Source organism: Drosophila sechellia, chromosome X (genome assembly GCF_004382195.2).
Source record: "Drosophila sechellia strain sech25 chromosome X, ASM438219v1, whole genome shotgun sequence".
NCBI lineage: Eukaryota > Metazoa > Arthropoda > Insecta > Diptera > Drosophilidae > Drosophila > Drosophila sechellia.
The window spans coordinates 18,066,787-18,090,396 of NC_045954.1; the positions used below are offsets into that span (position 1 = coordinate 18,066,787).

Sequence of the window (23,610 nt, forward strand, 5' to 3'; positions counted from 1 at the left end):
TTATCAACATACATGTGCTTACCTTATTTTCAAAATAAATATTAAGTTTAAAGTGTAAACGAAATGACTGCACATTTTCTGTTAAGGAGCACTGTAAAGTGCTGAAACTAACAGCGATCAACTGCTTGCTGCTAGCAACGCTGTCAACGGTTCACAACAGTGCGGCACTGCTTGCTTACTGAAATTCAAAATTAAACGCGCTCTTTTAATTTTCCTTTTAGCATAATTTATTTTATATACTTTCCATTTAATTTGTTTTATGTTCATAAAGTAACGTGTGTCTGCCTCTGTCTGTGTAGGTGTGTGTGTGTGTATGTTTGAGCATGTGTGTGGCTTGTTTCTTTTTCATATATTTTTGTTATTATTCACTTAAATTTGTTCGTTTTGTAAGCTGCTTTGATTTAAGATCCAATTTGGTTGGTTTCAATTTACAATGATTGTAAAAATTGATTTATGGTTTTCGCCACCTTGGCTTGGATTTTGCTTTTCAACCATTGCTTTTAAATTTATCGAAAGTCAAATGGTAGATTTTTGTGCTTGCTGGCCTTGTTCATTTGTTTGTTCTCTTGTTTGTTTGCTGCTTGTGGTTTTTGTGTTGTTTCTCCTTGTGTGTTTGTTCTGTTCTGTTTGCCTTTGTTTTGCTTCCTAGCTGTGTGTTTTTATCTTTATCTTTTTCTGGTTTGGTTTGTTTTGGTTTCGTTTTCTCTCGTATTTAATGTATAATAATCATTTTGGTTTTCTTTTGTTTTTGGTTTAACTATTTATAAAACATTTCATTTTAGAATCTTAACAACATATATATACATGTATATATATATTATATACATATATATATATACATATACTTTTTATAATTGTTGCGGCGTTCATTCTGTTATAATTTGATTTACTTAAGTGTTATTTATGTATACGTTTAATATGTAAATTTGTTTAGCATTAATTCATAAGTAGTTTTTCCATATGCCCATCTCTGTTCTTGCTGCTATTGGTTTTTAATTGTTGTTATTATTGTTGTACGCATAATTTACATGGAGTGACTACCGCATTCGTAATGCTAACTCTTATCCCTTCTATCCGCTGCTCGCATCCTATATCCCATATGCCTCCTACATACATATATCTGCTATATATCCTGCCTCCTACTTGATCTGGGCCTAATACGTTGCTCTCTGTGTGTGGTTGTGTGGTATTATCTAGGCATAGTTATCATCTTTACTTGCATTTACTTTTATTGTTGTATTTCGCATGCTTGAGCTAAATATATATTTTTGTTTGGTAGTGTTGCACTTTATTTAATCGAAATGAAGACTCGGAATGGAATCGAAATCGAAATCGATAATGAAGACTGATTTGATTTGATTTGATTTGATTTGGTTTGGATTGGTTTGAACTGAATGATGTGGTCTGGAACTTTCAAGTATATATGTATGTATGTCAAGTCCGACTGATCGAACATTATACATAGATATATGTCTGCAGTCCCCCGGCTTGTGTGTATATACTTGTTGTTTGTTGTTGTTGTAATCTTTATTTGTTTTATTCCAGTCTTTGTTTTTATTCATTTTATTCGCTTCTCCTCCGGCTTCTCTGTCCACCTCATCGATCCTGAAACGAGCAAGGAAGGAATCTGCGATTCCTGGACTATTTGGGGGTCTATGGGGGAATCTACTGGAAGGGGCAAGCTGGACTTAGCTAGACTCTGCAGACTGTACTTGATCCTAGGCATATTACTTCGGTCATAATTAAACATAGTTCTCTCTTCTCTTCGCTTCGCTTCTTTTTCACTTCACTTCCGGCTCACTTCCACTTCCGCTTCCGCTTTCTAATACCCTTAATTATTTTGGCAAGTTATCTTTACTTTGTTAATAGTTTTTTTTTGGTTTTTGGGAATTCTTACTTTTGTTTTGTGACTCTTGTTTTTGGTTTTTATATCACTTTTAGTTGTAGTCTGGCCAAGTTGGTTCCTCCTCCTTTTGCCCTCAAATTATCCTTTCTATCATTCCTATGCTGCGGTCTCTCTGCATCATTTTTTTTTGGTTTTTAATAGTAAGCTTCATTTTTCTTAGCGATTTCTCAGTTTAATATTAGTTTGTAAATTACGCTTATAAAAAAAAAAAATATTTTGAATTTGGTTTATCCGTTTGCATGACTTGAAGACGATATGTTTTTAATTGTATTATTATTTGTATGCCTATATAGAGATTATTGTGTAATTATCGTAGTTAATATTAAGAATATTTTATATGCAATCTTGTGGTATTTTGTTATTGCTCATTGGGCTTATCTAATCGGTTGGCCGACCGAGAACTTCTCAACGAATCGAACGAACTAAAACCAAACTGAACTCGGACGCAGGTCCGTGAATCCAATCATCCAATAATCCATTAATCCACAAATTCAAAAATCCGCTAATATATAATGCTAATGGATATGGCCGGGACATTGACATGAGTACACAACATGGGATGCTTCAACTTTTGCTACTAGTATATACATACATATATAATATATATATTCGTATATAGGTAGGGCCGATCGGAGCATGAATGTGTGTCTGTGTTCGTGTGTGTGCAAGCAGGCGTGTTTCTTTAAGGCCAAATCAAGTATACGTAAGAATGACTTTCGGTTCTAGTTGATTCTCCCTCTCTTTCCCGCGCTAATTCTTCGCCGCACTCTCATTCTCATTCGCTATCGCCTTCTCATTATTTTTCTTTATCTTTTTCTCTTTCGTTTGCTGTGTGCGTGTGGACGGTTTTCAAAGCTGTAAATTGATTCGATTTATTTAACGTTTTTTTTCTCCCCGCTCTTATATTTTTTGCTTGGTTTTCCGTTTTTTTCGGTTTTTTCATTTTTCGTTTTTACATATTTACAGATTGCTTCGGTATAAATATTTGTTTAAATTCTTCTTAATTACAACAAGCAGCAAATCAATAAAAACTTTTTATTCAGTCGCATATCTAACAAAAAAAAAAACATATTTATATATATATATCCGAATATATATAAATATCATATATGTGTGTATGTATATATGCCTGCGTTAGCTTAGTTCTCAACATGGTAATCCCATCTATCCCATCTTTAACTCCAAAGTTATATCATCGTTATCGTAATTGTTAACGTAACACTACGTAATCCTCACCAGCCAAATCTCTGGCTTGTGAGATGTTTCTTCTGTGGTCCAAAGTAACTTGTGGGCTCCCTCGTCTGATTCTCCTCCCTCCATTTCGATTTTCATAATTCGTTTTGGTTAGCAAGAGCAGTAGAAGCAAAGCTTTGTAGGTAGGATTCTAGGTATAGAGAAATTTAGATATGGCTTCGATCGATCTATTTGCACGCTGACATTCGGCACTATGCACTGCACAGTGAAGCAGTGGAAGCAGTTCAAACGTATTTGTATCTTATGTTGTATAGAATTGATATATCGAATGCGCATTCAAATTGAAATTGATAATTTTGGTTTTACCCCTAACGATTTTCCTATCCGATTTTTTTTTGTAGCTTTTAGTTTTCTTTTTCCGTTTGCCGTTTTCTAGGAATTTGACAAAAGTTGAAGTCGCTAGATTGAACGCTTTTCAAGTGAGAAGATTTCGATTGTTATCAAATCACAAAAATCAGGAAGACAGCGAATCAAGTTACAACTCATGAACATGTTTGTGTGAGCTATTAGATCCTAAAGCTTCTGTTTCTGTATCCGTATCTGTATCTGTGTGTTCTGTGCGTGCAGTGGAGACAAAATAAAGACACATACAACATGCAACAGTTCTGAGGAATATATAGGATATATACTGCATATCTCTCGAGTTGAGAACTGAATATCGAAGCTGTTACAGCCGTCTCTTTTTCCTAAGGGAAGGCAGGCTAAACTAAACTAAACTAAACTAGAAACTATAATAGACTGCATTTAACCAAACGAAAGCAAGTCCATGCACGTGGGCATCACAAGGGTCTCTATAAGAGATCATAGCTAGTACTGGATGAGCCAGGATTCTCCTACAGGTCTCATATAAAATTTGCAATTGGTTTCCTCTTTTTGGTTTCTTGGTTCCTAAATGGAAAGATCAGCGCGGTTTCTTCTAGATTTTGTTCTTGTGGCATTCTTTTTTTTGTGGCTGTTTTAGGTTGTCTGTATTTGCTAAGTTTAATTATTGTTTTTGTATCGTTAGCAGCTTTCCTTATTTTTGGTTTTAGGTTCGTTTTTGTATTCCCTTTAGTTAGCTATGATTTTGGTTTTTGGTTGGTTTTTGTTTGATTTTTTTTGTCGTTTAATATTTATTTTGTGTCTATGTCTATTTGTTCAGCTTCAGCTCTGACTCACTTATTTACAAAATAGCAGTTTTACTTTAGTTTATGTATATTTAATTATATGTGTAAATGTATGTATATATTAAATATATATTTATTTATATATAATCATTGTATTACTCATTCTTTAAACTTAACGGCAGTTTTGATGTTTTTAGCATTATCATGTGTGTCTCATGTGTCTATGTGTATGGCTGTGTTGGTAGTGTCAACGAAATATCAAAACAGCGCTCGAGTTAAACGGATGTCCTTTATACGAAAATAATCAATCATCGGACGATGCCTAATTGTCAATATAAGCTAAGGGCTTTCCATTTTATAAACTGCAATAATTAATCTCATATATCTTCAAGTAAATTATTGGTAATTAATGCGAGGAAAACGTTTCGAAATCAAATCGATATCTAAAATATTGAATGAAACATATCAACCGAGCACTGTTTTAACGACGATAATCCGTCGTTCCATATTCCTTTTCTATTTTGCCTTGCCTTTAGTTTGCCCTTAGTTTTCCGTTTCCGCTACTTGTTGTTGTTGTTTTGGTATTTTCTATCGGTTTAGTTTGTTTTACTAATATTCTGACTAATATTTAATAATAGAGCATAATTTAAAGATGAAAATAAAATTAGCAGATATTGTATGTTTGTTTTTGTCTGGTTGTTGTTGTTCTTTGTTTTTGTTTTGCTAGCTTCTAAAGAAAGGAAGAAACTCCAATTAGATTAGTCTACTAAGATAATTAGATTTTGGTTTTGTTTGTTTTTTTTTTCTCGTTTTTTGTTTTATATGTTTTGTTTTGTTGTTGTTAACGATTGTTAGTTGTTAATTGCTAAATTTGAACATAGGTATCAAGTAGAGTTTTTTCTTTGAGTGTGTGTGGACGTGTGTGTGTAGTGTTTTCGGTGTGTAGATTACCAGAAGGAAAATGAAAGGAGAAACAAGGAAATCCCTATTGAAGGCCAGTCCATATTTGACTCTTTTTGGTGTCTACAAATACTCTAATTCAAGCTGAGTGAACTGGCACTGTGTCTGTGTGTGTGTTGTGTGTGTGTACATTTGCTGTTTAATTTACAACTACGTTGCTTACTAATTATTATAATTATATTTTAATTGTATTTATTAATAAAATTCTAAATTAGACTGCTTTTGATGACGTTTCTGGCATCCAACGTAGCATTTCACTGCGCAAATTTCGTCCATTTTCCATTTGTTTGACTGCGAAATAGAGTCAAAGGAGAACGATAAAGAGTGTGACCGAAAAATGCAATGTTGCCTAGTTATATACATATATTTGCATTACAGATATAATAGAAGGACAAGCGTGTGTTACTTTGATATATTTATTACTTTTGATTTAGTGCTACAATTCGAAAGAAGTTGCATTATCATAATAAAAGTTATAAAAACAAGACAAAAATAATCCATTAATTGACAGAATTAACTGGTATAAACGACTATATTTTGGTTTCTATTTCAATGTATGTATTATTTTAGCAAAGGTTGTACTAATTTATGAAAATTTTCAAATGTCAAAAGTTATTGGCGCCCAACATGGGACCGAGCTAAAGTGACTATAGTACTTGGCGCCCAACGTTGGGGCACTGATTATACTCACGCAAACCAATACTCACCTAGTAGTCAGACGTCGGTCTCAATACTGACGGCCATCGCGTTATTGTGCCTTAACTGTAAACTATTTGTGCTCCTTAGGCCGTTCTGGCCCAGCTGCTGCTGCTGCGTCATCTGCTGGCCATGCGGCGACTGCGACTGCTGCTGCAGCTGCAGCTGAAGCTGGAGCTGCTGCTTCTCGAATGACTGCTGTGTCCTGAGAAACGGCACCATGTGGCGGCCTGTGTGATCAGTCAGACCTGGCGTGGTTGCATCAATGCCATCATCCAAATCCATTATGTCCGACGACGATTCGGAGAGTGAGGATTTCTTCAAATGTTGACCTATATCCGGAGTCGTGGATCAGATACAACGATTAGCAAGGGGATATTATATCGGTTGCACAGAGTGGGCGGGAATCAGGGATAGGGGATAATTTTTTCTTTTTTTTTTGGGATTTTCTTAACCGCTAGTAGTAGTAGTATGTACCTAGTGCACCAGGTAAATATGAACAACTTGTAACGTGGTTGAAATTTTGGCTCTGCATCTCCTCCTGATCCGTTTCGCGGTGATAGAAGTAATTGAAATTACTGACGATAACCGGTACCGGCAGTGCGATTGTCAGCACACCAGCGATCACGCACAAAGAGCCGACAATTTTGCCCCAGAAGCCGACGGGCCTGGATGCATTTTTGTTGAATGCATTCGTTTGTTTAATGGCAATATTTGTGGATTCGATTCATGTTTGTCAATGGTCATTGTCGTTGGGTGTGTTCGAGTTCGAATTGGTTTGTATATTTAAATCGATTCGTTTCGATTCGGTTCGATCCGATCCGTGTTTAAATATGCAAATTCGTTTCAAAGTCAATTGAATTTGGTGTGTTTTGTTGGTTTTTGATTTGGTATTGGTATGAAGAAGAACGTAGAAGAAGAACGCAGTATGTAAATCAGGTGGTAAAAAAACAAACAAGTAGAAATGAGTTATAAGTTTTGATATATTCGATATACTATTCTAGATAGTGGGTTAGATTTGGGGTCCGGAGCTCGTGGCTCCGGGCCCAACTAAAGTGTTAAAAACTTGTAAAAAACGCAAAAAATAAAAACGTGTCACAACAGATACATATGGGTTACATAAACGAAGCGATACGAGTTGGGTTTATAAATGGTTGGCTGGAGACGTTCGAGTAAGTATCCGTGGGTGGGGAGGTAGGTGGAGAAGCGATAACTCAACTCAGGGGAAAGCAAAAGTCAAAACTATAAGCTCAACTAGGTATTGGTATATATAGGTATAGGGTTGGTATTGTTATTGTTATTGTTCTGGTTAATGGTATTCGTATAGGTATTTGTATGCAAACATCGAAAGCAATTCGTTGGCGGTAACCAAAATCGGTTACAACAACCAACTGGGTGGTGGGTAACTATGAACTCAAATCAAAACCAAAGTCGAAACCGTAAATTAATTTCAAAAATCAAGAAGACGAAATTATGGTGGCATACTATTCGTACTTATACATATGGATTGATGGGTGGATTGCGGGTTTATTTGGCTAACGAAAAACCGAAGCGTACTTATTGCCAAATGGAATAAACAAAATGTGCCGGCGTTTGGCGTCGTCGCTGTTAAACTTGACATAAAATGAATATACATAGATAGAGATGTGTGGAAAAACCAAAGCAAATCGAACCGATCCTCGCCGATCCTCGTTCAGGGATCGGCGATCGGTTAACGGTGAGGGATAGCAAAAGGAGCCATCCGCCGACTGCTTCGGCACACACACACACTGACACAGCGGTGGGGCGCGGAGGTGGGAGGGAGACACATAGCTGGAGCGACTGGCCTTCGAGTTCTTCTTCTTTTTTCGCTTCTTCTTCGTCTGGTTCATCTCGTCCAATTCTTCTTCATCGTCGCCGTACGGAGCTTGCTCATCTCCTCTGGTTTGGATCGTCTGTATAGACTGTCTGACTGTATGTTTTGAACTGACTGTACTTTTGGGTGCATGATTCAATAAGTTTTCTTTCGATAGTCTGTGTGTGTCATGACTGCGTGTGTGTGCTCAAAATTTTTGATTTCTCTTTTAGGATGATCATGGCGAATGGCTGATGGGTGGGTGGACAAATCTGCTCGGCAATTCTCCCGACCAAACAGTCAAATTGCCGTGCAGCAGTGGATGTGTGTGTCTTCTTTTTTAATTGGGACGTGTTCTTTTTGATGTGTTCGTAACAAAGAGATTAGGTATAGTTAAGCGATCGTAATTAGGCAAAGAGTAGTTGCTGATAAAATGCTCATTCGAGTACTCGAGTCAAGGAACGAAATCAAAATCAAAGCGAGAGAAAAAACGTGTTCAAAGTGAGTAGAAAAGCCAAAAAAGTTTCGATTTAACTCTTTAGTTGGTGTATGCATTCCTGTGTGATAGTGTCTGTGTGTTTAGAGTGTGTTGGTTGTATTTTGGGTATGTTGGTTGTGGAGATTTAGGTAGCAAGTAAGTTGTATTTTTATGCAAATGTGCTAAGCGTGCGCCTTTGTGTATATTTCTTGCAAAAGTTTTGCAATTTGTTTTTTGTTTGCTTTTGATTTGGGATTGCTTTGCTTTTGCTTTTTGTTTGCTTTGATTTGCTTTGCTTGGATTTGAATTTGCTGGCAGATTGCGCTTGACGCGATCTGATTCTGGTACTGTCGCGATCTCAATATCGATTTTCGATTGTTATTCGATTTCGATTGGATACAGCAACTGATTGCACATGCACCGGAATCGGGAAGCACAGGGAAACGGGACTTAGGAGCAGAAGCAGGAGCCGCACAGCCTCAGCATTTTGACAGGGCTGTTAGATCTTCCTAGTTGTTCGTTGTTGTTCAAGACGCTGATGTTGTTGCTGCAGATGCTGCAGATGCTACAGATGCTGCTGCTGCAGTTGCTGCTACTGCTGCTGCTGGCATTTCTGGTTGCGATAGCGTTAATGATATAGCGATAACGGTAACGGCAACGATAACGGTTACGGTATAGCAGGATAGCGCAGGAGCGTCGGCTGAGCAGGTGCAGGCGGCTGAGCGCTGAAGCGATTCTTACAGTTTTACATTCGGCGCAGGGGGGAGAACGTAAGCAAAAGTTTACAAAATATTCCATATACGATTATATCAATAATATGGTCAATGCTTATACGTAATCGAGAGTGACATATAGCGCAGATCCGAGGGCATAGGCAAAATCAAAATGAAGATTCATACGCAGAAAAAAAGTTGAAATAAAAACGAATACGATTAGTCAAAGTCAAAACATAATACAGAAATATATATATATAGAGAGAGAGAGATACAATTTTATGGGAAAACCGACTGAGACTGAGTTTTTTTCTTGGGGAGCGAGAGAAATTTATATAGTATAAATATATATTCATATCAAAGGGCATTGTTAACGAAACGGAGACATAGATATAGGATAACCGGGGGTTTGGAGAGGGGTCTCGAGGGTTTTTAAACTCACCGTTCGCTGGATTGATTAGCATCGCTTTGACTGCCGGGGCCGGATTTAACCTGTTTGGACTTCAACTTTCCAAGATTTTCAGTAAGTTGTAAGGGTATTCTTTTTTAAGTGTACTCTCGTTACTTTTATCACTCGATTGATCGCTATATCTGCGATTAGTAAGTGCTCACGGCGATAGTATGTGTATGCATTTCTTTTGGGGGAGTGTGGGGGTAGGTGGGCAAAAGAGCTAAACTACGCTAGGGAAATGTATGCAATGGTATGTGCTACTGGCATGGCATGGCATACATATATATATGTATATATGTATGTATATATAGTATATTTACTGTAGATATAATGGTATATGACTCGAGTGTGTGTGTGGGGTGGTCTGTCTGTGTGTCCGAAAAGAAAAGGGGAGGTGCCAAGCCCCCCTTTTCGGAGGGAAGGGTCTGGACTTAGATCTAGGTTACTAGAGACAAGGCTTATAATTACGATAACTGTATAAGGAATAAGAATAACGTAGTGACTAACTAGATCTAATGCCATCCCTTGCGAATAGGCCTACCCAACAAAATAATAAGTTAGAAGTAAGATCACAAAGCAAATACTACCAGCTAGTCTAAAATGGATCAAATGGGGCTTTCGGGACCAGTCGATTGGATTATTGCCTAGGTATCGGTATATCGATAGATTGGCAGATTGGTAGAGATGGTGGTAGATTACAGCTAGAATTGTTCGAATGAATTCGAATTGCGCCATTGCTTTCTTGTTTATCGGTTAATGATTTCTTAAAAATTTATTTATTTTTTATTTTTATTGAATAACGATTATAAAACATTTCATTTTTAATCTTAACAACATTTCCATTTTTGTTTGGTTTCGTTTTCTTTTGTTTTCATTATGCGTTCTTTTGTTTCTTTCGGTTTAATTTCTGTGTGTGAGTTTCGGTTTTCGTTTTAGCTTTGTAATATCTTATCGGGCGTAATACTAGATTTTTGTCAATGGGGATTATTGCGACTGTTCTTCGTGTTCGAATCGAGTTTTGTATTATATGTACGTATGTATGTTATCATTATCATCTGCTTTCATGTACTGGCTTGTGACTGGGTCTTGTTCATTGGTTCTGCATTATTGTTACTATTATTATTCCGAAATTATGCTATTTCTGATACTACTCGTAAATGTCTGCGGTTCGGGTGGAGTTTTTCAAATTGAAAGTTCTATACGATTCGATTCGATACGATTCAGTTCTGTCCGGTCCGGTTTGGTTGGTATTGTATGGTATTGTATGGTGGTGTGTGGTGTAGTGTCTTGAACTTCTAACTAAACCTAAACTTATTTCCTGGTAGGTTGAATCAAGGCCAAATTAGAATTAAAAATCAATTAATTAATTTATCAATGTTTTTGGTTTTTGCTTTTGCTTTTTAAGTGTACGTTTTTTTTAAATCTCTATTTGCAGTCTTTGTCCTTAATAGAAATTTGCTTTCTTTTTGTTTGTTCTTGAAGCATTGAGTAGATTTTGAAAGATTTTATTTATTTTTTTGTTTCCATTTGTTGGTTTATGTTTTGATTACATAGCATATGGTAAATGTGTATTGTTTCGTTATAGTCCGTACAATCAAAATGGTTTTCATTATTTTTATATAAATATTCCTTTTTGTTTACGTATGCGTGTTAAGATTTTTTCATTAGGCTTGCAATTAAATTTAATGGAAAACTTGAAAAGATTGTTTTTGGTTTAAATTGAACTGGAGAAGTCGAATGTTTGTTGTGGCGTGTTAGTGTTATATTCGAAAATAATTATGCATCATAAGTTAGACTTTTTCTTTTGAGTTATTCGTGGTTTTCATAACTTAGTTCTTGCTTTACAACGATATGTTTGCTTCTTCATCATCATCTTAATCATCTTCTTGTTCTTGTTTTCCTGGGATTCTATTCACTAATATATCGCCCTATGTTTCTCGATTTCGTTTAATGCATTTCGCTTTTGGATTAAAGTAGGCTAGACTAGAGTTGAGTTGAGTAGAGCATAGTTCAAGCATATGAAAGTAATAAGAAAACCGAAAGAAATGCGCTTTCAGCTCCTGAATCATGTACGTGAGAGTGTGTATGTGGTAGTATGTAGTATATATGTATGTGGGTGTATCTAATCGGTTAGCATTGATCGACTGATTGACTCATTACTGATTTCTGATTACTGATTACGGATCGGATAACTGAACTGCAGCTGGGAGTGATTGATATGCCAAAGACGAAAATTAGGTTGAGCTCACACAAGATACTCGTACGTTACGAAACGAAATCAAATATGTATTTACAATTTAGAACTTTTCATTACATTTGGGTTTTTGAGCGCCAGCTAATACAATTACAATACAAACTAAGAATACAGAACTAGCGTTTTTGCTTCAGACTAGATCCTAAATCGAAAGGGATACGGTTTCCGTTTTCCGGTTTCCGGTTTCGATTCCGTTTCCATTTCGACTCGACTAACTACGGATCTAAGGCCAAAATACAAATACCAGAAAATATATAGGTACATACAAGTATGGAACGGAACGGAGCGAATCGGAATGGAATGAGACGGATAATTCGAATACTATTTACAAGGGGAAACTTAGGGTGGTGGAGGGGGTGGGCACAGGTGACTGTGCGAAATAAAAAACGGTTCGAAAACACTTTTCACAATTTATTTGCTTCGATATCGCTTCTTTATTGTGGGTTCGGATCGGATTGGATCAGCATAGGGTTCCGTTTTCCTAATCTCCTCACTGTTCATCTTGCTTATCGAGTGTCTCATGCTCGAGTGAGTGTCTTTGGTATGTTCAGGGTTTAGGGTTTTCGTATTTTAGTCTGCGCTTAGTCTGCGGTTAGCTAGCTTGTAATTCGGATGCAGCATATGCATATGTCTAGATATATGCTACATGCTAAATGTATCTGTATATGTATATGCTGTTTATGTACAATTTGAAATTGTTTAGAATTTTACTCGTGTACTTAGCTCAATTTAATTACATTAAATTTTTTGTTCATTTCGAATTAATTGTAATTTATTTAAACATATAATAACATTTCTTTTGCTGAACACATTTATTCCAAATTTTTTTCTGTTTTTTTTTTGTTTCATTTTATAATTTATGTTTTTTGTTAAGCTTTCATAGGTAAATATTAACACGATTTTCAATTTCTTGTTCTCCATTTTATTTGTGGTTTTTGTTTTGTGTTTTTTCTTTTTTTTTGCTGTCGTTTAATTATAGTGGCTTATTTTGTGATTAAATCAAAGTCTTAAGATGTAGGACAAAATATGAACATATAATTGTAATAATAAAATTATAATAAAGTTCTAAATTCAGCTATACATCGGTAATTCTTAGACTCATTTACACTTATGTTTGCTAAATTTATTCATTTGTCTAGATTAAGGCTAGGAAAAAAAAACAACCTTACTTTACACTCGGCTCTTTGTATCGCTATCTGGATTCATTTTCATGTTCATATTTCATGTGTTTGGTAAATTTTAGCGTTAACCTTTATCCGCTATCCGCTATCTGGTATTCTTGTATTTATGAAGCTAAAATCATTTCCTCCGACCGATCGATCTAAAACATAATATCTAATCTTAAGTAGGCGGTTTTCTTTTCGTTACGCTTCATTTCCCTCTCCTCAATCCTCGTTCGTCTTTGGTGTTTTGCTAGTTTCATCATCTTCGACTGGACCTTTATCTTTATCGTTATCTTCTCTAATGCTTATTCATCTCTTAAATCTTTGCTTTCTTACAGATATAGAGAAACTACGTACAGTACAATTAGCTGACATTTAAATGTTTTATACTCTTTCATTTCATTTTATTTATTTATTACTTAATATCGTTAGTTTTTTTTTGGGTTTATCGTTAGGATTTGTTTTTGGGTTTTGTTTCCTTTTTTGTACAAAATCGCATTTGCAAGATGTATTTGTATTTGGAGAGTATTTACAGCAGTTAGCAGCCACAGTGGGGATACCCTATTTCAATGGGATTCTGGGTAGCGACTATTTACACGGTGTCCACGTATTGTTCGGCCTTTTATATCTGTCCTCCACTGTGGCACCTTGGAAACGTTGCATTATTGTTCGCTTTTTCAGCTGGTTCTACTGAATTGCCAGGGGTTGCAGGGGAGGGTGCAAAAAAAAGGGAGCTATTTTCCCAATCTAGGGGCTGAGTCGACAAAGGGGGTCGAATCGGCCAGCTTACAATGTTCCTTAAGGCACTTTGCTCTGCTCTGCTCCTCCGGATCTTTTGGTTGGCTTGGGACTCTGGAACACCCCTAGCTCTTCGCCCCTAACATTGGGTATCGCCCCATCCATATCCATATCTATATGTGTCTGTGTGTGTGTGTGGTGAGTACGTTTGTGTGTGTGTGTGGACGGTTTTCGAAGCTTTTTAAAAATTACACTCAAATATGATCGGTATCTTGTTGGCATCGTTGCTATCAATTTACATCGACAAGAGCAACCCTTCTTATGTACAGGTCTCCTATATATAGGAATCCATATATATGATATCATATATTCATCTATGCAGTTACATTCACACACATAAATATATATCTTCATACTATAGTGTCTCTGTTATAATACATTTAATGCAAAAGTTGAATTCGCATGGTTCAGTCAACAATTTCTTGTATTTTGTTTGCTGTGAAAGGGGTTTCTTGTGGTGGGAATGGGGTTAAATGACCAACCCCCGCAATTCAGTCAAAGAAATCATCGCTGGAGAGCCCCGTAACTTAGTTAAACTTTTACCATTTGTTTAATTATTTTTGGTTTTCTTCTTGTCGTATATAGTTTGCATTCATTACAAAAATCATAAGAGCGTTTTCGGTTTTGTTGTATTTCTTGTCGCCAGTATATCTCTTGGTTTGTGATATTATTTATTGTGATTGAGCGGATCTGTGACTGGGAAATACGAGCAATCCATTGGATGTTTCCATTAATGTTCGTTCGGTCTTGTAGTTAAATTGCAGTCGTTTCGCCTTTCTTCGAAATTCCTTTAAACAATCGTAATAGTTTACGAGTACGTTAGTTGTTTCGCGTTTGCATTCAGTTGAATATTTGTACTTTTTATTTCGTTTTAATTCGTGGGGATCGAAGCAGAAGTTTTAGCTGATATGGGTTCAGTTAGTTAATATGTGTTCAGTGGAGAGAGGTTAGAAGTGGGCTGGGTGGGCATATATAGGTAGGTGGAGGGTTCTGGATTTCTCTTAAGCTTTAGTCAAAAATCAAAGGGTCTTGATTAGTGTTACGAACGATATTGATAAGGTTACACACGTAATACATCTATCACATATAGGTATGTGTGTGTATATGCTTAGTTGGTTAGTTCAGTTATTCAGTAGTTCAGTTACAGATGGCTAGCTGTCTAAGTTACACGATAGTATTTTCTGTCACATTTAAAAAGCAGATATTGCCTCGCGTTTCGCTTGATGATTATACATGTTGGTTTTGGTTTTATGGTTCTTCTTTGTTACTTTTCAGTTAAATATAACGGCAGTTTTTCTATACTTTTTAGTAATGCGTGTGTGTGTGTCTGTTTCGGTGACTGAGTGTTGTGTAGATCGTAAATCTGCTTTGCTGTCTCTTTCTTTCAGCTTTTCAAAGGGACATCCCTCAATATGGACTTGCTTCACTGTGCTTGGCTTCATTTTTCACCCTTTGGTTGGGAGTTCCAAAGCCTTTCCACTGTTTTATACTTGCTAAAATAATGGCTTGTGAGCTTTGTGATTTTATTGCATTATTTACAGTTTCCATTTGCTCTTGCAGCTTGATCGCGGTGTTATTCAGCTTCGGTTGTTGCAAATTTGATTAAATTCTGCGATCACTTCTTCGATGTTTATGCTGTCGCTTTAATGTCCCTTCTGTTCTGTAGTGTTATTTGTCAATGTTTATTAGTTCTTGGACTTTTGGTTTATGCCTTACTACTTGGATTTATTCGTACTCTCTTACCGTTCATTTCTTGCCTTTTGTTATCTCTGGTTTGGATTTGTTTTTTTTTTGGTTTAAGTGTTGTTTATCATTAAATGTATAATTTAATTAAATTAATTTAGGTTTTAATTTAGATTTAATTTAATTTAGCAATATATTAAATTTGTTTTTGTTATTTGTTCTACTTAAATTAAATATAAACAGCTTTTGTAGTCGTTTCTGGCATCCAACGTAACTCCTGTCAAGGCCAAATTTATACCACGCAACGTCTTTTGCACTGATTCATTCGTCATACATATATACATATAGATCAAACATATGGTAATACATACATGGGGATCGATACGTAGGCAAAGGTTTAGGTTTAGGATTAGGTTTATACGTAAACATAGGCAAACATGTGTATCGCGTAGGTAGAGGAGCGCGCCACGTGAAGAGAAAAGAGAGAAAAAGTTATGTTCTAATCAAATCGTAATTCAATTCAGTTCAATTTATTTGATCGGATGTTCGCACTGCACAGAGAAAATAGTTTATGGGTTTAAAAATAAATTTGGAGTTAATATATAGATTGTTCGCGATAATTAATTCGGACCTTTTAATGGGATTCTTTAAAAACGCAGTAGATTGACTAAATATGCAAATGAAATTAAATATTTCTATTATTAAATTGTTAGAAGTTCATAACAATATTGCTTTGACATTGGTGTCAACGTGCAATTCTTTCCACTCACTTTGAAGCAAAAGAAAGTGTTTCCGCTGTGGCGCATCTGTGGCTGCCAGTGCGAACGATCCGTTTTGGAATTTTGCATATTGCTTTTCGCATTTTGCAACACTTAAACCTAGTTACGCTCTACGAGTCAGGGTGCACGGGTTCCGATGATGTTGGGTAGTTGGTGGTGTTTGGGTTGGGGTCAGAGAAGTGAGTGTGCCGTAGCAAGATATAGATAGGTAGTGTGACAAAGATGGATGTTGTTCGGGGTTGGTGGTGGTGGTGGTAGTGAGGGGTAGGGGGGTCGGGTCTGTGCAGCAAGCGAGTGGCGTTTTCCAACACTTACCCAGTAGTCAAACGTCGGTCTCGATACTAACGGCCAGGGCATTATTGTGCCTCATGGTGAGGCCGCTACTGCTGCTGCCGCTCGTCGTCGCTGCTGCACTTGCGTTTATTGTGTGGGACTGTTGCTGCTGCAGCTGCTGCTGCGTCTGTTGCTGCTGCTGCTTGAAGCCGTTTTGCTGCTGCTGCTGTTGCTGCTGTTGGTACAGTTGCGTCTGCGTCAGCTGCTGCAGTGGGTGCTGCAGCTGTTTGTCGATCGACATCGACAGTGAGGATGCTACCGGTTGTTGCTGCTGCTGCTGGGCTCCCAAAAATGGAGCCACCGCACTGCGTCCAGGATGCGTTTCTGTCAATCCCGGCGTGGACTCGATACCATCGTCCAAATCCATCATATCCGATGAGGACTCAGACAATGATGATTTCTTCATGTGTTGACCTACTTGGTGGTTTGTATGCATTTGTTTAGTGTGTTTTGTCGCAGTGTATATCACGCGTTGGCAGACAGAGAGTGTTTTATGCGTGTGTGTGTGTAGATATGATGTGTGTACGTGAGTTTGATTTGAGGGGATTCACACAATGCCAGGGATGCAGGAGCGGATTTTTTTATTGGATGGATGGGTTCGAGTTCGATTTGAATTTGGTTTGGTTTTCGGGTTATCGGGTATTAATTGGGGAATTATTTGTGTGGAGGTCGCGTTTCGATATTCAAATTGGCCATACAATTGACGGAATAAAGAGAGAAACAAAAAGAAGAGAGAGAGAAGAGAGAAAGAGGAGATCACACATACAGTTGTAATGCATCGGTTACAGTAATGTTTTTTGCTGTAGTACTCGCTTACACACAAAACACACACAGTACGTGCACGTTGGTTGTGGCACCGCTGTCAATACTGCGGTATACCGCTGCCCCACCGACAGGGTTGCCACCCACCGGCGCTGCAGCACGCCACCCACCAGCCCACCAGCCAATTAGGTGTTGCCTCGGAGGGGTGGTGGGTGCTCGGCAGTGCACAGAGAAAAAACATAACATCTGTTTCATATTGTCATCTCGACTTTTTCAATCATGCAAATACCTTAAGCTATATCAATCATCTGTGGCATATCATTGTGAAAAGATAAAATTCTGGATGTTTATTGATGAGGGAGTGGAAACGTCCTCATTTTATAATGCATCCAGCTCAATCTAAAGGTTAACAACTTACAACTTTAACATTCAACGCTTGTAGTCATTATAACAGGTGCTATGGACAGGATAAGGTCATAAGATCTTTGGATATAGCAAATTTAATAAATCGTACCTCTTTTATTATAATATTGATGGAGGTTATTGTTTTCTGTGTGATTTGATTAAACTTAAGTATATGAAAAAACAGATTGGGGCATTGAAATCCCCATTTCATAAAGATTCAATAATCAATGATATGCCTCGGATCAAATGTGACTGTGTGGAAATCGATGACCGATTTGTGGTGATATTTTTTCTCTGTGTGACAGCGTGTCTGGCTCGAAAGCAGTGCCGGTGCCCATCCGCTTGAGATCCATCCGCTTGGTGGTGCCAATCGGTAGGATGGATGGTGGGTTTTCGGATTCGGATTTGACTTTCTCGGTGGTTACTTTTTGGGGCACACGGCACTGGCTTCGGCTTCAGCATCGGCATCCACAATTCGTTTCTTTCTTCGTAAATGTTTCTATTTTTATTCGACGGGTTCTACTTTTTGTTCTTCTACTTGAATTTGTGGTTGGGTTTTGGTGGTTCTGTCGGTAGTGGGGGGTTCGTATTTTGGGTGGCTTGTTGCGAGTTTTTCATATTTTTTTTTAAATTTTGTGGGATGGGACGGTGGGTTTGTTTGGGTAAATGCGAATCGAGTACAAGGTGGGGGTGGGATGGTTGGGGTTCGAGCCAAGGCCACAACACATATGTATATCACAGGTGGCACAGAGCGATAGAGATTGTGAGACGGGGGCTTGGCTTCGGTTCGGAGTGGGGGTGTGCACACACAGTGTTGAACTTACCTAATGTACCTGGCAAATATGGACAACTAGTAACGTGATTAAAGTTCTGGCTCTGCATCTCCTCCTGATCCGTTTCGCGGTGATAGAAGTAGTTGAAATTGCTGACGATGACCGGCACCGGCAGTGCGATGGTCAGCACGCCAGCAATGGCACAAAGTGATCCCACAATCTTGCCCCAAACGCCGACGGGTCTGTACCATCAATCAATCAATCGTTCAATCATTCAATAAATCAATCATTCAATCAATCGGTTGTTTCACATAGTTCAAAATTTTTCAATTCATTTTTTTCAATTTCGAATTCGATTTCAATCGATAGTCGTGATCGTGTGTCCAACGATAAACGATACAATTACAATGCAATTTTTGATTGGCAATCATTTGCACATACAAATTTTCCCGGCGTTTTAGGGTTGCATTTTGATTATTTTGATTATTGTTATAAGATTTTTATGGTAAGAAATTGGTGCAATTATTTGTTGTTGTTGGTTGTTGGGGATATTTGTTTTTTGGTTTTGATTATCAATTGATACATATTTTATTTGAATTGAGAATTTTGGAGTTGGTTGGTTGTTTTTTTAAATTGATTTTTGGTATTTGTTTGTTTGGATGGAAGCGAGCGATGTTAACGAACGAACGATATAAATAAAATGAAAATACAAATATATAAGAAATGTAAAGTAAAACTCTCGTTTTTTCTTAGAATTTCTTTTGCGTTGGGTTCTTTTGTTTTATCGTATATACGGTATGCATTGGCAAAATTATACGGCATTTACGCATTATATAGATACAGATACAGGTATAGATATCAATAGGTATACGCTTATATAAGTAAATATTTAGAGAGAGGAGGGCTTGAATAGGCATTAGTCTAGCAGAGAACGTTCAAATCAAATCAAAGTGGCGCAAAGAGTACGAAAGTCGAAAGAAGAAGGCACAACACTTAGAACAACGGGTGTGTTAAGCGTTTATATGTATATTTGGGTATATATGGTATTTTCAGTACAGTTTTTTTCTCTTCTTTTCTGTTTGCAGTTTCTGAGGCGGCTTGTTCGTGTGCTAATATACAGACATAATTATTGCATAAGTGCTAGCAACTGGCTCAGGTGTTAGAGTGTGTGTGCGTGGGATTAAGAGTGGGGGGAGGGGGGCCTGGTGCATGTGTGTAGGTGTGGCGAAAACTTTTTCCTCCTGTGAAAGTTGGAAAGTGGAAAAATGAGGAGGGGGATTTTTTTCGGTGGGGTTCCTGGTATCTTGGTATCATAGGCAATTGGATTTGGCAGGCGGCTGGGCTTTGTTGCTCATTTGGCGGCTGTAGCTAAACTTTTGTGTCTGTGTGTGTGGGGATGAGGGAGCCTAGGTGTGGGTGTGTGTGTTGTGTAAGTGGGTAAGTGTGTTTATCGGGCACATGCAGCATGCTCGTCCTCTTCTCCTTTATCTTTTATTTTTTCCTCCAGCTTTATTGTGTTCGTTGTAATGGTATTAGGGGGTTAAGCTCGATAAACTGTTTGGCCAGCAAATGAAGTTATCGTTATCGCTTTGTCAGTGTGGTTCCATCACCCAGTGTTTGCTTGTGTGTGTGTGTGCGTATAGTTGTTGTTTTAGTGTGAGATGATAGCGATTATGGACGGCACTGTACTATGAAGTTACAGTGACCGGTATGAGAATAAAATCGAGTTGAACTTATGATGACTTGTTTCGGTATATTTCGATGTTTTTCCGGTATTTTTTCGGTATTTTGTGAACTAAACAACGACACAACGTTACATAGGTAATTTGCGATAAGGAAATTAAAAGCGATATACTTAAGATTGGCGCAAAAACAAACAAAACAAGAACTGCTAAAAGACTGATGGTTGAATCAGGATGTAATGGCAACAGAACACGCTAGAGAGCGAGATGAAGGGTGAGCTAGTGCGAGCGAGAAAAAAAGACTGATGCCAATTGAAAAACGTTAAACGATACAAAACGGAAATGAATGTAAAACAAGAGTTGAGACAAAGATAAATACAAAGACAAATACAAATACGAATAGAAGTCGTTATAGACAAATACGAATACAAACAAACAGCTCAGCGAGTAAAAGTAAGAGACAACAACGTTTAAGTTTGGTTTTGCATATTATTAATCGGGAGATACGGAACTCAAAGGGTTAACAAGAAGTACAGTTAGTTTTGGATACATTTCGGTAAATAGCTTTAGTGGGTTTAGCGTTTTTTTTTGGGCGGGCTTTCAATAATCACACATAACAACGCAAGTAACGAAACAGTTAAAAATTAAAATTAGAATAGAATACAGAGGTGGAACGGAGAAGGAATGGAGCGCCCAGAAAGAAGGCGCTCCCAAGGCGGGAACGAAACGATAACGGAAACGAAACGTAAAATCAAAACTGGAGTTATCGTAAACGTAATCATAAAAGTTAGAATTGTATAGATTTGCATACGTCATGTCACCATATCCAACGGTGGTCATGGTAACGACCGCCCACCAAAATGCATCGGGTATGGACTTGAAGAAGGAATTTTCGCTTCCAGCTTCCGCAAAATAAACCGCCGATGAGAAGAGTACGACGCCTAAAAAAATTGATGGGAGAAACATTGCTTTGCATTGGTAATATAATCTTTTATGATTTTTTGTTGGTTTTATTTATTGATTTTGATTTTCTTTTTTTTTTTTTGTTTTCAAAATTAACATTTAACCAAAGAGTGTTTTTTGAAAGTAAGTCTTTTATGTCTGGATGCGTCGGAAGCTCGTCAAGGTGGTGTACGTATGTGATGGTTGGGTATTCGTGTTCCAAAATACATTTCGCAGCCCTGGTACGGCGGCATTTGCTTATGTTTCAGTGTTAAGATTTTAGATTTCGGTTTAACTTAAAAAAGTTTTGATATATTCACGTGAGTTTTCTCGATCGACTTGACCACAATCCGGCGGTATTCCCAAGCAGAAAATGAGGGCCTTACCTCGGGGGCTCGCTTTTCAAAAACACTTAAGGGTTGGGGGACAGAGAGGAGGATCAATGTAGGATATCGGTTTCTGGTGAGCCTCCCGTTGTTCGCACTACTTCTATGGGCCCAGAAATATGGTGATACTTTTGGGGGTCGAACAAACGGCGATAGTGGACCATAGATCGAATGTCTTGAAAACGAAATTAGACTCCATTCCTTTATTTTATTTATACGGGGCTAGTGGGATGCGGAGTGTGGGATGTAGGTACATACTTAGGACAAACATAACGCAAAACAGATGAAAACGTAAAAGGGAATGGGAAATGGACGGCGACGCAAAACCTAGAATTGAGCATGCCACAGAAGAAACACATAAGGAAATAAAAATAAAAATGAGACAAAAAACACAATGGGGGGTTGGTGGTAAGGAGTACGGGGTTAAGGTCCATAAAAGCGAGCGATTACCACAAAAGGAACCACAACATCACATTTATGGCATATTTATATTCACATCGTTCTTTTTTACACAGACCGTATTTTGGACGGACACATCTGTACACTGGGCACAGCCTGAGCGCGGAACGTGTGGGAATGGAACCACCGTTTTGCCCGACTTATTTACATTAGCATTAAAAGTGACGAAAGCAACAAACATCAATGACACACATAAAGCGTTAGACAGACATATAGTTGAGATATGGGAGAGACTGTACAACACTCAGTTACAAACACTCAGACAAAGAAGAGAGACAGACAGAGATTAAGAAAGACAGAGAGATAGAGAGAGATAAGTGTAGATATAGAAGGCGGGATCGAGAGTTGCTAGTGCCGGGACCACACCAGTGTGGAGCTGAAACTTGGGCTGTACCTCATATCACCATATCCCACCGTCGTCATGGTCACCACAGCCCACCAGAAGCCGTCCGGTATCGACTTGAAAAAGGAGCTGTCGCTGCCAGCCTCCGCGAAATAAACCGCCGACGAGAACAGGACCACGCCTGAATTGCGATCCGAATGCGGATCGTTTAAATATAGAGATCAATCGTTAATAACAGTGCAATTAAATGGTATTTTCTGCTTGGGAATCGGTTGGGGGATGGTCGGGGTTGGATCTTTTCGGGTCGCAGGGGCTGATACGTATGTTTATCTGAATCCCGTCAGATTTCAAGGTGGATTGGTCCCCTTTTTATTAGTTCGTTAAAACAACTACAAGATATACATAAGACTGTGAGTATGAGTTAGTAAATGTTTGGGGTTCTTCACTTTCTCTTGGGGTTCGGTGCACGACAAAGAAAACTATATATATAAGTATGTAATTAAAAATGTTTTAGACATGTATGTATTAGTAGTTAGAAGTGTCTATGTGGGTGTGTTTGCTTGTGTGGGTGTCACACGAAAGTTAGCAAAATATTACAAAGGCGATAACCAAAAATTGGAATGTTCCTCGGCTAAAACCGAAGTACACGAAGTGCAGAGATCAGGAATCGTTGCCTACATCTCTGCGCTTTCACAAGTGTGGGTGTGTGAGAGAAAGAAAGAGAGAGAGAGAGAGAGTCAGAGAGAGAGAGAGAGTGTGTGTGTGAGAGTGTGTGTATTAGTTAGGTTAGTACGACTACTTGATCGGTGGAAACTAGCTATACAGAAGGTTATTTATTTATATAGAATATTATTACTTCGTTGGTTTTTGGTTTGATTAGAGTTAATCATGAAACTAGCTAAGTACTCTGTACAATAGAATATACATACGTTACGGTTCATAAGTAGCAGTAGTAGGTAAGTAGTCATCAATGGAATTCCATACATATATATCAATATATCGATGTATATGTATATGCGTATAGCTAAATATGATAAGGCTACACTACGGCAAGACAAATGATACGGTATCGGAAACGGAAACAAGTGGAAAGCAACCATCGAATGTCTATCGGTATGCTATACACGTATATATCAGTTAAATATCGTATTTAGTGATCAACATCTGCACTGGGGAGTCTGAAATTTGGAAAGCCAAAGAAAACGTATCTATCATAACATAACGTAACATAACATAACGTAACGAAACGTGACTGACACAGAACTCAACGTAACTGATATATACAGAATATATATTTATTAAGATATGCAGATAGTTGAGAATATTTATTTAACGATATATTGATATAGATGTGTTCATGTTCATGTCGGTTTAAGTATGGTACACTATAGATTATACATATGGTATACTTATGATTAGTTAATACGTTAATCGGTCAACAGATACAACA

General features: G+C 37.7%; 1 protein-coding gene across 13 annotated transcripts in view; it reads right to left on the reverse strand.

Moving 5' to 3' along the window:
- Nucleotides 1-1,173: 1,173 nt before the first annotated feature.
- LOC6614805 (potassium voltage-gated channel protein Shaker) overlaps nt 1,174-23,610 on the reverse strand; it is a 119,355-nt gene continuing 96,918 nt past the window's right edge. For 3 of the 13 annotated variants that reach the window (XM_032725496.1, XM_032725498.1, XM_032725501.1), the window contains 4 exons: nt 20,842-20,971; nt 18,400-18,590; nt 16,391-16,825; nt 15,465-15,612 (listed from right to left, as the gene is read on the reverse strand). In XM_032725496.1, the coding sequence (XP_032581387.1) occupies nt 16,398-16,825; nt 18,400-18,590; nt 20,842-20,971 (749 nt within the window). In that variant the 3' untranslated portion in view covers nt 15,465-15,612; nt 16,391-16,397. Of the gene's footprint in view, nt 5,518-5,933; nt 6,255-6,399; nt 6,591-15,460; nt 15,613-16,390; nt 16,826-18,399; nt 18,591-20,841; nt 20,972-23,610 lie in introns of those variants that run through there. The other 10 variants (XM_032725499.1, XM_032725502.1, XM_032725503.1 and 7 more) reach the window with 7 other exon arrangements.